This window comes from Cavia porcellus, unplaced genomic scaffold, assembly GCF_034190915.1.
Source record: "Cavia porcellus strain 051 isolate PalLab524CR breed Dunkin Hartley unplaced genomic scaffold, mCavPor4.1 scaffold_17, whole genome shotgun sequence".
Classification (NCBI taxonomy): Eukaryota; Metazoa; Chordata; class Mammalia; order Rodentia; family Caviidae; genus Cavia; species Cavia porcellus.
In genome coordinates this window covers 26,944,290-26,961,225 of record NW_026947500.1, presented here as the reverse complement: position 1 = coordinate 26,961,225, position 16,936 = coordinate 26,944,290, and the positions used below count along the sequence as shown (strand labels likewise).

Sequence of the window (16,936 nt, the reverse complement as noted above, 5' to 3'; positions counted from 1 at the left end):
CTACTGTACCCGGCCTCGGGAAAGGGAGACACTGACTCCAGCTCACATGACAAGAAGGCCTCAGAGCCCAAGGTTAGATCAGACTCCCGCCAGCAGCTTCCCCTCGTTACTTCACCCCTCTCTCACTTCGTTTGCTCCAAGTTCAGCCAGAATCCCAGTGATTGCTGGCAAGAAGCTGCTACACCAAACAGGAAATCAAAAACTCCATCGCCACCAACAAGGCAGAGACTTGTACTGTGAAAAGGACAGCATGGGCAACATTGCTGGCCCTAGGCAGCCACACAGCATCCCAAATGTGTGTGTGGTCCAGAAGCTGCTTTTGGGCTAAGGGTGTAGCTCAGGGGCACAGTGCTCTCTCTGCATGTTCAAGGCCCTGGGTTCACCCCAAACAGCATGCCCACACACTCACTTTCTCTCTCTCTCCCTTTTTTCCAATAGGGTTGATGTGAGCTTAGTCAAAGGATGCTCGACAAAGAAACATTTGAGATCCAGAGCTGCACATACTGTGTGCTCAGTCTGTCAGTTTATATAGAAATATAATGAGAGTTGCCTGCAATTTTCATTTTTCTGGGAGTCACACAGAGTTAAAAGAACCACGCAAATTCTTTTCAGTCATAATTTTACCTACCCAACATGTGAAAAATATTATCACTTCAACAGTATTCAAAAATGATTCATGAGCTAAGGGTAGTGGCATATACCCCAAATCTCAGCTACTCAGGAGGCTGAAGCAGAAAGATCACAAGTTCATGGCCAGCCTGGGCAACGTTAGCAAGGCCTTGCCTCAAAAATAAAAATTTTAAAAGGACTGGGATGTAGCTCAGCACTAGAGCACATGCCTACCATGTCTGAGCCCTGGGTTTAACTCAAGATACTGCAAAATCAAGGAGGAAAAAAAAAAATCACACTTGTGATACTAGCAACTGTTTTGTTAACTAAATCTTCAAAATCAAGTGTGTATTTTATACCCGCAACAGCCACTCATGCCAAGTGTTCTATAACCCCACACAGCTCGAGCTCCCACTTCTGGACAGCTTTGATCTGAACAACCAAATGGCCTACATATTTCTGGACTTCTTAGGAAGAGGCCTCCAGCGCCATGCTTTACTCTCCCAATGGGCCTGCCATCCAGCCTTCAGCACAGCACAATCCCCAGCAATGTCCAACGGATGACAGTGGAAAATACACACACCGGAAGTGAAGCTGTTGCTGGGAAGCACTGCCACAGGCCCACATCTCCTGGGCTCGAAGGTGACCAGCAGCCGTCCGTACAGCCCCGTGCGCTGGCTGGACACTTGCAGCTTCAGCAAACACACGCCCCGGCTCTGCAGCTCCTTCAGAGAGATGTTCTCCTGCCAGGACCTGGAAGACACCCAGGACTGATACCTCAGGATTTCTACCTTCCTCTACCCACACAGGAAAGGAAACTGGGGAAGAAAGGTGAGGATCTGTGGCCAAGTCCTCACAGTCCCCTTAGACCCTGACTCCTCTGCCTCTCATCCTGGACACTGTTCACCTGGCCTAAACACAGCCTAACTGCCAGCAACAGCAGTCTGAAAGTCCTCCTAAAATGCCAATCTAGCTGGGCATGGTGGTGCATGCCTGTAATTCCAGCACTCAGGAGGCTGAGACAGGAGAATCACTGTGGTTTGAGGCCAGCCTGGGCTACATAGTGAGTTCAAGGCCAGCCTGGACTTCGTAGTGAACTTTGTCACAAATAAATAAATTAACAAATAAGTAGCCAATCTAGTTACTTCCCTCTCTACTTAATCTTGTTTTGCTCAGAATAGGGCACCAGCTCCTCAGCAAGGCCCTTCTCAGCCTGGCCCTGCCCTACCTATTCTTCATGGTCAGAAATAGATAAGCAAGTAGACCAAGACTCAGGGGCTTCTCTGCCCCCTTGGCACTGTGCTGAGCACAGGACTCAGACTGATTATTTCATTTTCAGAGCAAACCTTTGGGGTGGGAATCACCTGATTTTTTGCAGATAAAATAAGGCTAAGGCGCCTGCACAGTCACAAACACAGGGGCTGGGGTTCTACTAAGGTCCAGGTGATGGCAAATCTTTTACTGTCTTCTTCAAAAGCCTCTCAAACAATCAATGGCTGAGTCGGGAGTCCGCCTAAATTCAAATCCTGACCACTTGTGTTACCTCGGGCAAGTTTCTTTCTTCCTTTTTTTTTTGTCTTTTTCATTTTTATCGGTACCAGGGATTGAACTCACGACCGCCTGCTTGCAAGGCAGGTGCTTATGCCGCTGAGCTAAATCCCCAGCCCCCCGGGCAAGTTTCTTAGCTCCTGTTCTCTCGGTCTCTCTTTAGACAGGAAATAAGACAGTGACCTACTTTGTAGGGCAGCCAAAGAGGTTGAAAAGCATTAATACAACTAAAGCATGAAGTGCCAGCTCTTCTTGCTCCAGGTCAATGGATAGTCACCAGAAACAAGCCCAGCTGTCTCGATCTCTTGTTTCCTTGAGGAAATGTTGCCCACCAGTCCACAGGCTAAACTACCTCTCTCAGGCTGAGGTCAGGCACCACCTGCTCTAGGAAGCCCTCCCGACTGCTCCAAGGAGCAAGTTCTCCCCCACGTTCCCTCAGCTGGCACCGGTGCGGCGCCAGGCACTCTCTCTGCTCAGACCCGGCCTCCACTCGACCTTGTCAACGGCAGCCCCTGTACCTCACTCGTCTTGCCGGGGTCTGGCAGTGAGTAGGCAGGCGCAAGTGCCTGGTGATTAAGGGAGAGGGCCTGAACACTGCGGGCACCTGGCTGGGAAAGCCTGGCACCCGGGGGTGAAGATCCGAGCAGGGTTTCGGGTCGAAGGCAGAGAGCAGACGCTTCCTGGCCTCATCAGAACCAGCTGCCCACAGGCGGTGAGCTGCAGTCTTGCAGGTGACCATGTAGCAGGACTGGAGAGCGGACACCCTTCGGAATGACGGCCCCCGAGAGGAAGGCGCCCGCGGCAGCGCATACCTGCGCTCCTCCACCTCCGCGTCCCTCTCGAGTTCCAGCAGGTACAAGTGCTTGGCCACGAAGGTCTCCACAGCAGCCGAAGCCATCCCAGCTGCAGAGCCGTGTGTCTGGCGGACCAGTGTTCCCGGTGCTCCCGCGCTCCCGTCGGTACGCGACGCCGACGCACAAGGTTCGTGTTGCTTCCGCTTCCGGTTCGGGAAGATGGCGGCGGCCGCAGCATCCTCGGCCCTATGGGGCACCTTGGGGCGGCTGGTGTGTGCTTGCAGCCGCAGCATCTTGACACCGTCGGTGCCCGGCACAGGTGAGAGCAGGGCAGTCGGTAACGGGAAGAAGTGAGAAGAGCGGTTTCCCAGCCGCCCGCCACGTGTTTGTCTACGTCCAACCACCAGAACGTTAGGTTCACTAAAAGCAGGGTTTTTGTTTTATATTTACTGCTGGTGTATTCTCACCCCTGGGCGGGTGTTTTACACGTAGCAGGTGCTCAGTGAATGGTGAGTGAATGAAGCCTTTCTAAGGCATCAGATGAAGCCTCTGTTGAAACACTCCAGGACCTCAGCCTTACACTGCTGAAAGCTCTGCATCTCCGCACCCAATGTGCGTCCCCGTAGTTCCGTCCGTGCGGCCCCGCCCCGCAGGCCTCTGTAAGGTCGTGGTGATTTCACTGAGTGAAGCGGTGCCTGCGTCATTCCCGCAGGATAGTAGCACGATCTGACCTAAGCTGCGACAGAATCATTAGCTGCTGTGTGAGGCAAGAAGATGAGGGCGAGAGCAGGGTATTTGTCTTAATCCAGGTGAGAAAAGGTGATGGCCTTTCTTAAATCAGTGATTAGCTTCTGGGCTCCCTGAAGGGAGAGCCACCAGGTTTGCTGATAGGTCGCCAGTAGGAGTGTGAAAGAGAGTAATCGTAAGTGATGGCAGTTTGGGGCCTGAGGTGCAGGTAATCAGATTTGGCATCAAGCATGATGGGGAGGAGCGTGGGAAAAGCATGTGTGGGAACGGATCTAGGCCTTTGTTTAGTGTGCAACACTCAACAGACAGAAGTGACAATGGCGCATAGGTGATGGGGAGGGCCAGGAATGGAGTCCAGGCTGGAGAATAAACTCAGAAGTCACCAGCATAAAAAGGACCCGTCTGATAACACAGTCATCAGGGAAATCACCATAGTTAGAGGTGGAGCCTAGGGGCTAAGTTGCAGGCTTTGGAGAAGGAAAGGAGAGGCCAGCCACAGAGATAGAATGGGAACTAACTGCTAAAGAGTGAGCTTTAAAACGATGAGTTTCCTAGTAGAGAAATTACAGCTCAACTTTTCATAAAAACAGTAATTATTGGGAAATCTGCGTTTTGCTGTTTTCACCTGTGTACTATGCATTTTCTCTCTGAGCCTTTCTCAGTAGAATAGGGACTTTTTTTGTCTCTATGGTAGTTATCTACTGCTACATAACCAATTGCCCCAAAATTTAGCAGATTAAGACAACAACCATTTCTTAGCCCACGCACACCTTTTCTGAGGGTCATGCTAGACACTTCTGGCTCAGGTCTCTCATTAGATTGTAGTTGAGCAGGTCAGCTGGGGCTATGGTCACCTCGAGGCTCCACAAGGACTGAGAACCAACCTGTAAGCTCACCCATGGGGCTGCCCATGACCCAGTTCCTCACCACACGGGGCTGTGTATAGGGCTGTTCATACTACGGCAGTGCTGACAGCCAGATCAGAAGGAATGTAGCCAAAATGGAAGTTGCAGTCTTTCAAAACCTAGTCCTGGAAGATTTCTACCATGGCTTCTGCCATAAGCTGTTGGTCAGGGAGACCAGCTCGCTACAGGGATGGCTCACTCCTGATAACATGAGGGCAGGGCTCTCTAGGTTGTCTTGCATGCTGTACCCACACTCGGACACCACTAACAGGGTCTGGACCTAGTGCGTGCTTGTGGTCCTGAGGGAATGTGTGGGGTGGCTCTGGCTGTAGACACTGTTGGATGATGTGTACACAACCCTGACACACACAACCAGTGACTCTAAGTAAAGCTTTTCTTTTGTTCCGTTCGCCTGGATTTTTATTAAGCAAGCCATCTAACAGACTTTGCATGTCACCATCAGGAGAAACAGTCTGCATTTTGTGGTAGTAATGACCATGTTTCTCTCTTCCCTCAGCTTCCCTCTGGTCTGCTGCTCAAAGGTTCAGTTCGCAGAGCGCTTCATTTTCGCCTGGGTAATATCAAAATGTGGGTTTGGTGACTCTTTTCATCTGTAGAGCTATCTTAATCTAAAACTTCCCATATTTGAGTTTTGTGTGTTCTGTTTTGCTTTACAGTACTGGGGGTCAGGCCCGGGGTACTCAACCACCAAGCTATTCCTCCAGCCTTTTTATTTTTTATTTTGAGACAAGGTCTCTCTAACTTGCCCACAAACTTGCGGTCTCCTGCCTCAGGCTCCTGAGTAGCTAGAATTACAGATGTACACCACCATGCCTGGCTCTGCATTTGGGAGTTTGAAGATGTTTAAATTTTCTTACAGCTCTTTGACAGTATTTTTCTCAGACCCTTAAGTATAGGCAAAACTAAACAGAAATGTGTTCCTGGCCTACATCCCCAGCTCTCATCACAGACAGCTTTAGGTCTGAATTCAGAATTTCAGACCAAGCAGCCTGAGTTGCAAGAATCTCTAGGGAAAACTTGTATGATTCAAAAGAGCATATGCGTTGTTAAAATTTCAAACAGTAATTTTTAATATAAACTGCAGGAAGTGCATTGGACAAAACACCACCAGTAGGAAGAAGCAGGCGGCCAAGGCCACCCAGCCCGGCACGGCCCTCGCTCAGCCCCTGCCAGGCGAGGCAGTATGGCCGCCTGGTAAGAATTCAGCAAAGGCAGATGTTTAAAGGCCACAAGGGCCGGGCAGATGGTTTGGTGGGTGGACCTCCTGTCCAGCAAGCAGGCCCTAGGTTCAGTCCCCAGCACTGCAAAAGCAGTAAGTAAATGAGCTGAGTTTAGGACCTGGTATACAGCTCCAGCAAAAAAATTGTGGCTACACCAGGAGTCTAAGCGCTGGGGGCATAAGAAGCTCTTTGCTTCAAAAAAGAGAAGTTGAAAAACTGAGTGTGAAAGTAAGCAGAAATCCTGTGACCTTTTTCTCATTTCCCAAGTGAGAAGGCCCCAGCTCTCCGCCAGGCGCCATTCTCCCAGGTTCTTTGCATGGTTGTTTCTGTGGTCTTCACTGGGGCCTTGTGGCACCCAGTCAAGGAGACAGTTCAGTACATGGGACAGAGATGTCAGCTGGGCCTTCTGGCCTCACTGTCTCTCATCGTCACTGCTGGGCAGCGGACCTTTATGTTCTTAGGGGCTCTCAAGCCCAGCAGGGTAGGAGAGGGCTGTTCATTACACAGGTGTGGCAGCGCACATCTGCATGCCTGTGAGCGCCACACACGGCCCAGCCTCAGGCATGGGAGGTGCCACATGGTGCCGAGAGCACCTATTACTAGTAGCCATTTAGCTTCTCGTCTTGGAATGCATTGCAGTTCTAGGGCATCATATGCCCCCAGGACGACACCAAAGGAAGGCCAGGTCTAAAGAGCCAGCTGCGGCTTTGCCCCAGCCCCTCACCCTAGCAGCCCCAAGCCCCCACTGCACACACATACGCACACACTCACGCCGCATCCCCCAGTACCAGGCCTGTTCTGGGTATGTGAGGACGGCTCACCTCGGCTGTAAGGCAGCATCCTGGCAGGTGTGCTGGACACACAGAGTCTGAGCTGGGCCTCAGACCTTTCCCTTCAGACACTTAGTGCAAACTATGTCTTAGGGACTTTGGACTGTCTTTCACATGCATGTGACATGTGTTTATGACGTGTTTTTTGTTTTACAGATATGTTCCTAAAACATCCCTGAGTTCGCCACCTTGGCCAGAAATCGTTCTGCCAGACCCAGCTGAGGAGACCAGACACCACACAGGTAAAGACTTTTCAGGGAGTGGTGACAAGAGGGTGCCACCTGCACCCTGCTGCAGCCAGCCGCCTTGGCAGTGACTCCCACACGACAGGACTGCATCTTCCTGGGTGCTGGGCGGTATAGTATTGTGTAAACCCCTGTGTTCATTTATTCAGTAAACACCAAAAACTTTTTTTTTTTTTGGTTCTGGGGATCAAACTCATAATCTCATGCATGCCAGGCAGGTGTTGTGCCACTGAGCTGTATCTTTAGCCCAGCACCAAATTAATTAGTCAATTAATTAATTTTAGCCACTTTTGTTTATTTTCAAATCCAGTTTTTTTCAAAGAGGAAAAAAAAAGAGAAAACAAAATTGCAAATTGCACCAACCAGGGAGCAACAATGGTACATACAGTGTACACTGTCATCCCCAAATCATTCACCCAGAGCACAGGACATCTGCATTCAATTGTCTGAACAGTATCAGTACAAATCCTTCGAAATCAGTAGTGTAAATATCTTAACTACACACATATACACACACACACACACACACACATATATGTTGTTTCTTTTAGCTTCTCACACTAGGGAGAGAATACAATGTTTACATATGTATGTCTGATTTATTTCACTTATGAGTATGGTCTCAAGGTGCATCCATTTACCTATAAAAGTGTCCAGTGTATCCTTTAAGACTGTTACTCCATTATATAGAAATACCACATCTGTTTTATCCATTTCTCACTCAATGGGCACTTAGGTTGTTTCCAAGATCTAGCTATTACAAATTATGATGCTATAAATATGGGTGCACATATATCACTGTGGTATGATGTTTTTAATTCTTTTGGGAAGATGCCCAGAAGGGGAATAGCTGGGTCAAATGGGACCTCTAGTTCTAGTTTTTTGAGGAATCTCCACACTGATTCCCACAGTGGTTACACCAGTCTGCATTCCCACCAACAGTGGAGAAGGGTTCCTTTTTCCCCCTCAGCCTATCCAGCATTTCATATTGTAACACCAACAGTTAAAATGCAAAGAGTAGGTGGTGATGGGGTGGGACAGGTAGGGCTCCACCCATCTCCTCTCCCCTTGTTGGTGGGTGGGCATGCTGCTCAGAGACAGAGCTTGGCCTGTCAGGCAGATTGTGGAACTTGCTAGTGGAGGAAACAGCCCTGCCCACGACCCTGGAGAAGTGTTCTGGTGCTGAAAATCGTCAGACCTGGAGCCGTGTGAGGAGGAGGGGCAGTGTTTGGCCACCACTGCCACGTGGGAGAGCCAGGAGCTCACTTTTCCCAGAAATCTGGAATTCCACACTAGGGAATAGGATCTTCTAGTATTAAGAAACTGTTTCAGATATTGTTCAAGATACACAGTACCCATGGAGGATGGCACCAGGAATTGCTGATGCAAAATCAGGATACAAAATCAGCAGGTGCTCAAACTCAAGCAGGTGCACAGAATGGCTAAGTAGCTGAGCACAGTGGTGCACACCTGTAACCCAGCCACTCAGGAGGGTGGGCAAGAGGATCACAAGTTCAAGCCCAGCTTGAATAGTTTAGTGAGCCCCTTTCTTTCAATAAAAAAGTAATTTGGGATAGATCAGTTGTAGAGTGCTTGCCTACCATGCATGAGCCCCTGTGGTTCGATCCCAGTACTGCAAAACAAAAGAAAGAAAGAAACATTTTAAAAACCAAAGTATTTGCAAATAACCTATATGCATCCTCCTAAAGCCTTGAAATCATCTCTAGATTGCTAATATAATGGACATGCTGTATAATAGCTGTTCTCCTGTACTGTTTAGAGGATAATGACAAGAAAATGTCTGTCACATGCTCAACACGGGCACAGTGTATTCATGAATCTGGTACCTTCAGTCTGACGGTGGTTGGACCTGTGGCGCAGAACCCAGGGACATGGGCAGCCAGCTGTGTTTTAGGAGTTGGGCCCTCACGGTCCACTGTGGTTTCTGGCTCTGACTCCATTTCCTGGCGGGAACTGTGGGGTCCCTCATGTATGCCAGGCCCCAGGCCAGGCCGAGGTTTGGTGCACAGAGGGTGCCTGTTCAGAGCAAAGGGTGCTGGATAGAAGGAGCTGAGACCCAAAGGAGGCAGTGATGACAGAAGCAGAGAAGGCTCCATGTGGGCGCCGTGTGGGAGACCGTACAAGAGCATCCGCCTGAGGTCATCAGGATATAAGGCTGGGTGCTGGGGTGTCTCTGCCCATCCCTCAGGGTGTGCACTTCCAACCTGCTGGCTCCTTATTAGTAACCAACATCATTAGCTGAGTGGGGGGGCTCTTCCCCCAGCGCTGTAGGAAAAAGCCAGGCACACTGAATGCTTAGGCCAGGAGGTCCCACAAGGTGATTTGGGCTTGCTCTGAAGGCTGACGGGGCTGCCGTCTGTCAAGCCCCACATGCCTGGCTGCCACTGTCCCTGAGAGGATAGCCTGACCCATGCCGGGTGCATGAGCTGCGGAGGCTGGAGCCCTGCAGCGGGGCAGCCAAAGGGCTAGGGTGAGGTGGCAGTGCCATTTCGCCTGGCCGACTGCCACCCGCTTCCCTCGCAGAGGTTGTAAAGAAGGTGAACGAGCTGATCGCCTCGGGCCAGTACGGCCGGCTCTTTGCCGTGGTGCACTTCGCCAGCCACCAGTGGAAAGTGACCGCCGAAGACCTGATCCTAATTGAAAATGAATTAGACGTCATGTGTGGAGAGAGGATCCGGCTGGAGAAGGTAAGGCTGTCACATGTCTGTGTCCACACAGGGGCCCAGCAACCAAACAAGGGGCTCCACTCCCCCTCTATCACCAAGGAGGTGTCCCCAACTCCAGTTGAGGCTGCCTGGCTGGGGACAGGCTGCTCTTCAAGGACAGACGGTAGCTGGGCCCGCAGATCGGCTCTTGGAAGGGAACAGCAGTTTCTCTGAGGATGAAAATAGGTCCGTGGCTTTGCCTGTAGATGTGTCAGTTCCCACAGTACATTGTTCGGTCACGGGTATAGTGAGCTCCCAGATGAGGAAGGGAAGGCAGGAAGTTCCTGGTAAAACACTGCTCCTGCATCGGATTTACAGCTGCACTGGTTAATCTGTGGGGGCAGCTTGGGGCTTTTCCCAGGTGCTCACCAGCCATGCAGAGCTGCTGGTCTCAGGTTAGCTGACCAGCCCTGGCCTTCAGCTAGAAATCTGATGCTGTGTTTGGAGGCCTGTTTAATTTTTGCCTTTATTTATTTATAACATTATAATGGCCCCTGCAGTTTTTCTAGGACAGATTATAAAAGCAGTGTAGCTGGGAACGATGGCACGTCTATAATCTCAGTGGTCAGGAAGCTGAAGCAGGGGGATCATTGCAAGTTTGAGACCAGCCTGGGCTACAAAGTGAGTTCAAGGCCAGCCTGCCTGCATAGTGACACCCTGTCTCAAAAGAAAAAGCAATATATATAATTCTTCCCACTTTTAAAAAAATTTATTTGTGTTGGCGGGTACTGCAGTCAGACGTAGACCCCTGAATTGACCATTCATTGCCTTACTGTGTGTCTCAGGCCAGCCACAAACTTGAAATTCTCAGGCTGGGGATTTAGCCCAGTGGCATAAGAGGCTTGCCTGGCAAGTGTGAGGTTGTGAGTTCGATCCCCAGTATCAAAAAAACCCAAAAACTTGAAAACCTCCTTTTTCAGCCTCCAGAGTACCAAGATTACAGGCATGTACCATGATGCCTAGTCCTTATTTGAGACCTTATCTTGGTTACTTTTCTTCTCGTTGCTGAGACAAACTAACTGACACTCAAAATAAGGAAAGAAAAGGTTTATTTAGCTCAGAGTTTTTGAAGATTTCAGTCCATACTTAGCTGGCTCCAAGATAAGGTGGTGTGGCTAAGGGGCAACATGGCAGGTGCAGTAGATACCAGAAGCCACAAAAGGAAAGGGGCAAAGAGAGAATGCACAGCTCCTACCTTCCCGTATATTGGATGCCAACACCTGCCGTGGCGGGTGCAGCACTCACACCCCCAATCCCAGCACCAGGCAACAAACCAATCACAAGGGGTAGATTCAGCTGCCTCCATGACTGCATGGAGCTTTAGGGGGACATTTAAACAAACCATAACAGAGCTGAAGAAATGAACATGCTCAGACTGGGGGTGTGGATCAGTGGAAGGGTACGTGCATGGCGTGCTCAAGACCCTAGGTCTCCAGCACCAAAAAACCAGCAAAATTAGTGGGACACAGAAGTGCATTTTTCTCTTTTACTTTTTGATTTTGTGTTTGTACATGTCTGCTATACATAATGAGTATATTCACCTTGGGGACTGAGTTTGCCTGTGAAGATTTTTCAAAAGACATTATGCACCTGCCTTGCAAGCAGGCAGTCGTGAGTTCAATCCCCAGTACCGGAAAAAAGCAGAAAAAAAAAAAAAAAAAAAGACATTATGGCCTCTTCTCAGTATGTATCTGAGAGGAGATGGTTTCCAGGACCCCAGGATGCCCACAGTTCCCTCTGTAAGATGGTATAGCATTTGCATAGCACCCACACACGTCTTCACATGCCCCAGGGATCCCCAGCTCCTAACAGCTAAGTGCTGTGTAAGTAGTCATGGTACTGTGTTCTGAGAATAAAAGACTTGTTGGTTGAACAAGTATGGTTGAAGTTTTGTTTTGTTGTTTTGTTTTTGTTTTCTTTTGTTTTTTCCAAATACTTTCATTCCACACTTGGTTGAGTCTGTGGTTCAATCTTAAACACAAACCCAAGGGTACTGTATTTTAAAACATTTCCATTAAAAATTATAGAATGTCTCACCTAATGTACATTTTTGTATAACTTAAGGAAATCGTGAAGTATAAAATATTTCATGCTCAAATTAACTCTAATGTATCTATTTATAGATGTACTTTGGCCTAGTGTGCCTGAAGACCTGGGTTCTATCCCCATCCTTGTCCCCCCCAAATAATTACTCTTCCTAGCTAATATGCCTTGTTCCTTGATGTTCTTTACACAGTTCAGTTTAGTGGAACTGGATTTTTTCTTCCCAGTAAAGTGTGAGGAAGTCTCCTGACCCCTAAGGAAAGCGTTATTACCGCACTTGCAGCACACAAATGTCTGCATCTTGGCCATAACATTCGGTTTGTTGCTGGTGCTGATGCTGGTGTTTGCAGTTCTGAAGATGGAACTCGGGACCTCACGCATGCTGAGCAAGTGCTCTCCCCTGGCAACACCCCCAGCGCTTTTTATGTTGAGACAGTCTTACCAACCACTGTGGAAGCAGTTAGCACTGCAGTGTGCCCTGGCTCCGAATGTTTGCCTGCTTGCATGGAATTCAGTCATTGAAAAAATACAAGCTGGGGGGCTGGGGATTTAGCTCAGCGGATAAGCACCTGTCTTGCAAGCAAGGAGTCGGGAGTTCGATCCCTGGTACCGATAAAAAGGAAAAAGACAAAAAAAAAAAAAATACAAGCTGGGCCTAGTGACACACCCTATGATCCCAGCGCTCGGGAGGGCGAGGCAGGATCGCTGTAAGTTTGAGGCCAGGCTATGCTGCATAGTGAGTTGAAGGCCAGCCTGAACTGCACAGTGAGACCCTGTCTAAAAAAAAATAAATGAATAAATGGATGGATGGATGGATGAGTGGGTGAATGGATGGGTGAGTGGGTGGATGGATAGGTGAATGGATGGGTGGGTGGATGGATGGATGGATGGATGTGAGTGGATAGGTGGGTGGATGGGTGGGTGGATGGGTGGGTGGATGTATGGATGGGTGGATAGATCATAGATAGATGGGTGGGTGGGTAGATGGATGAATGAACAAATACAGTTGCCAGGCATGGCATAGTACATGCGTGTAACCCTGTGTGGAAACCTGAGGCAGGAAAATCACAAGTTTGAAGCCAGCCTGGATGAGTTAGCAAGACCCAGTCTTTAAATCTGTTTTAAAAGGGACAGTGAAGGTAGAGCACGGGCTGGTCTGCAGGAGGTCTGGGTTCAATCCCCAGTGCCACCCCCACCCCCAAAAACAAGCCACACAGCTGGACCTGTATCTTTGCACTGTTGGCCGTACTGAGAGCTCTTCCAAAGACGCCATAGTAGGATTTACTGATTTTCTTTGTGCATGTTATGCTTCAATAAGTTTTTTAAAAATCAGAATGGGGTTATAGCTCAGGAAGGCCCCGAGTTCAATTACCAGTATGAAGAGAGGGTTTTGTTTTTTGAGCTTTTTTTTTTTTTTTTTTTTTTTAGTAAAGTACAATTTAAATCAGAAGTAGTAATTCTAGCTGCACAACTGTAGCATCCAGGATCAAAACATACTTATCCTTCCTCTGAGGGCCTGGGTATTTGCATAAGATAGCCCCCTCTCCTGTTGGCGGGACCCCCCCTCTTCAATGCTGAATAAGTCCTTACATGGCAGATCAGCCCCCCGCCACAGTGTGTGACACTCAGGCAACCAGGAGACCTTGAGGTGTGCTCACCTCACTCCCTGGTCTTGGTGGCTGGTATGTAACTCTAGTAATGAGCCATTGATGAAACACCCCTTGTGTGTTTTTCAGGTGCTGCTGGTCGGCGCGGACAACTTCACACTTCTTGGCAAGCCACTCCTTGGGTAATGCATCGCCGGATGCCAGGATTATCAGGGCCGGGATGTGCAGGCTGCAGCGGTGCGGTTGGGCGGGCGGAGGGCAGACGTACACATTCCCGACCGGCACTGAGCACCAGGGTGTCCTGCGTTACAGTGGTGGATATTGAGTGTCCTGCGAGGAGTCAAGCAGTCCAGACCTTTGGTCTGTGCTAATTTACTGTGTTACAGCCTTTAAGAATTTTTTGGCAAAGAACCATTCTTTGTTGCACTTTTTTATAATTTTCAAAATATTTACAATGAGGACATATTGTTTGTACTGTATAATCAGCAAAAAAGTTCATTTTAAGAATCCTTGCAGGAATTTTAGCAAGCCATTACTAGACCAGGTCTAGCACAGTTGTGAAGTGCTTACCTAGAATGCCAGACTGCCTGAGTTCAGTCTCCAGCACTGGAAAAAAGTAAAGGAAATTGGAAAATAAGAAGATTGATCATTGTTTCTCTTTCTTACTTCCAGAAAGGATCTTGTTCGAGTCGAAGCCACAGTCATTGAGAAGACAGAATCATGGCCCAAAGTCAACATGAAATTTAAGAAGAGGAAAAACTACAAGAAGAAAAAAAGTGAGTGAGAGGCTGTGGGTCCTGTGTCCTGTACTGCAGGGGTCCCTGGTGGGGCTCCTGCCTGGACTGCCAGTCCCTGCAGAGATTGCTGTGACTCAGCACGGCGTGCAGGCCCCCACTAGAGGAATACAGGCATCGGCAGCCTCGGGCCATGACAGGAAGTGAAGTGATTCAGACCACACACACACACAGGACCGGACCAGACCATCAGCCGGGATGCTCTCAGGGGAGCAGTGTCCGGCACAGCAGAGGGGGGCTGCCCCATGCCACAGCTGCAGCCAGGACAGTGCTGTCTGACAGAGTTTAGAGGTGAAGCCAGTTGCGGTGGCTCTCTTCGTCCCCTTTCCTTGCTGCTAGGACTGAGCCCTGACACCCACAGCTGTGGGGGGAAAAGGTTCATTTTGGCCCACTACCGTGATCTGTAGTCCACTGGCTCCAGGGCAGGAGGATCTGGCAGAAGCGCATGGTGGAGGAGAGCTGCTCTCTGCTCAGAGCCAGGAAGCGCAGGGCTAAGGGAGCAGGGAAGGAGCTGCACCCTTCCAGGTCACCCCTGCAGTGAGCTGCCCTTTCCCCAGCCCCGCCTCTTAATGGCACATTCAGGTATGGCGTCCCATGATTCAGTCACCTATCAAAAGCTCTGATTCTAGGGGGACCTAGATATAAATAACAGTGCCAGATGCCTGGATTGGGGTGTAGCTCATATTGTTCTTGCCTAATAGTGCCCCCAACATTACTAGGAAGACTGAGGCAGGAGGATCTCAAGTTTGAGGCCAGCCTAGGCAACTTAGTGGGACCCTGTCTTAAAAAACGATGAGATGCAGCTCAGTGCAAGGGTCCTGGGGTCAAACTTCAGTACTGCAAAAAGGAAAAAAACAAAGCTTAATGATAAGCAGACCCTACACTTTTGAGCACACACACATATATGTGTCCATGCATAATAGCTGTCTCAAAGGGAGCCGATTAAGCCCAGAGTCCTTGGCTGTGGTGACCTCTGCAGGGCAGCAGTGGAACAGGAACCTGAGGAACGCAGCCGATGAGCCCTCATTTCCTAGTCAGGTGACAGGCAGTCCGGTGCCATTTAACCTTACAGATGTTACATGGAATCTTCCTGCATGACTGTTGTCATCTCAGAGCCTTGTGCCTGCTGGGCAGGTCCCCTCTCTGGGCTCCATCCCAGCCTGCACTGAGTTCCAGGAATAACAACAGGCAGAATGCAGTGGGTGGAGGCAGCCAAGCGTAGCGCCCTCTGAGGGGGCTTACAGACAGGGGGGCAGGAGGGTACGGGCCCAGACCATCAGTGGTGCCAAAATGGACTAGTGGGGCCTTTGGTCAGAGGCTGGAGGAAGCGGAAGCAGAGGAGGCCACAGGGCCAGTGTGGGGAGTCGCCCCTGGGCAGAAGCCCAAGGCCAACAGCATTCAGTGGGCCACACACAGGGCGCAGCCGGAGGCACCTGGGTGCTGTAGGAGGGGCCTGAAGGAGGGCCCAGTGCAGACCTAGAGGGAGGGGAGGAGCAGCACCCCACAGTCCCACAGGTGACGGGCAGTGAGCCCAGCTGCAGAGGGGGAGGAGCCCAGGAGGCTGCCTCCTCAGGGCAGGCAGGCCTCAGTCCTGGGGGGCTACACACATTGGGTGCACAGATGGAGGCCGAGTGACAGGTCAGTGAGGGGAACAGGCCCAAGGTACAGGCAGGTTGGTGGCCGGCCCAGGCTCACTCAGGATCCTCTGATGGTCAGAGCTGTGGTGAGGTGATGCCATGCTTGGAGCTGGTGCCCCTGGTGCCTGCAATTTGAGAAGTACTGGTGGGGGTGGGAGACAGTAAGTGCTGGCTTCTGGCAGGAGGGAGCAAGGTGGCTCATCAGAGGGGCAGCTGCATCCAGGGCCTCAGTCGGGACAAACAGCCCTACTCCCTGTCTCATCGTGGAGGGCTCACTGATGGGTCTGGCCTCACTTTCCCCATTGTCCTTGACCTGCCACATGCCACCCTGCCATGCCCCAATGTCAGACACCTGGCATTGCCCCCAGAGCAGCAAAGCACATGAGGAATGTCCTCCCAGAGGCCTGCATAAGACACCAGTTACCCACAAAGCAGCAGTGTCTTAGGCAGGACCTCGGGCCATGAAGCAGCTGCAGAATCCTGTCCCTGGTGATTTGTGTCACTCAGCTCTAGGTTCCAACAGTTGTCACCAACTGGCCACTAGCAGTGAGGTGTGGTTACATGGACCCCACAAGGAACAGCTCAGGCTGGGGGCAGGACCCTTTCCTGTCCTCGGCTTTCCCAGAGGGCTTTGGAGTAAGCGCTCAGCTCCTGCCCGTCGAAACCCAGAGGCGTAAGTGAGCATGGACAGGACTGGGCACCTTGCATGGAGGCCACTGGCCTTTCAGCCTCCAGAGGTGTAGAACCAGTGAGCCAGGTAAGCAGTGCATACCTTGGTGACATGGGATGAGGGACACTGGAAGGGGACTGTGTTGTCTGGGTGGGGACTGCACTGTCAGCAAGCTGGCGCCAAGGCAAGGTCTCTGGACTCGGCCAGCAGCGCCAGGTATCAGCCCTGGCTATAGTGTATTCACAGCGGACCGGAGCTGTCAGGCCCGTGACCGAGTTTTCTTTCTTTTCAGTTATTGTGCACCCCCAGACTGTCCTCCGGATTAACACCATTGAGATCGCTCCGTGTTTGCAGTGATCACCGAGCCAACACTAAGAAGAAAAAATAGCTGGGCACGACCGCACATGCCGGTGACCCCTGCACTGGGAGACTAAGGTGGGAAGATGGAAAGTCTGAGCCCACCCTGTCAGTGTGAAGACCCTGGGTTCATTCCTCAGTAGCAGAGGTCTGGGGGAACAAAAGTAAATTCTTATTTTCCAA

At 50.3% G+C, this 16,936-nt stretch overlaps 2 protein-coding genes across 2 annotated transcripts in view; one reads left to right on the top strand and one right to left on the bottom strand.

Moving 5' to 3' along the window:
* Positions 1-3,127, bottom strand: part of Ighmbp2 (immunoglobulin mu DNA binding protein 2) — a 24,833-nt gene extending 21,706 nt beyond the window's left edge. Inside the window, exons 1-2 of the mRNA XM_003468317.4 lie at positions 2,970-3,127; positions 1,193-1,362 (exon numbers count right to left, since the gene is read on the bottom strand). Coding sequence (XP_003468365.3) covers positions 1,193-1,362; positions 2,970-3,055 — 256 coding nt within the window. The 5' untranslated portion in view covers positions 3,056-3,127. The remainder of the gene's footprint in view (positions 1-1,192; positions 1,363-2,969) is intronic.
* On the top strand, positions 3,126-16,936 carry Mrpl21 (mitochondrial ribosomal protein L21). Its single transcript, XM_063227665.1, has 7 exons — positions 3,126-3,270; positions 5,121-5,178; positions 6,831-6,916; positions 9,464-9,627; positions 13,425-13,477; positions 13,968-14,071; positions 16,689-16,936. Exons 1-7 carry the CDS (start codon positions 3,171-3,173, stop codon positions 16,751-16,753), a joined length of 630 nt encoding a protein of 209 aa, XP_063083735.1. The 5' UTR covers positions 3,126-3,170; the 3' UTR covers positions 16,754-16,936.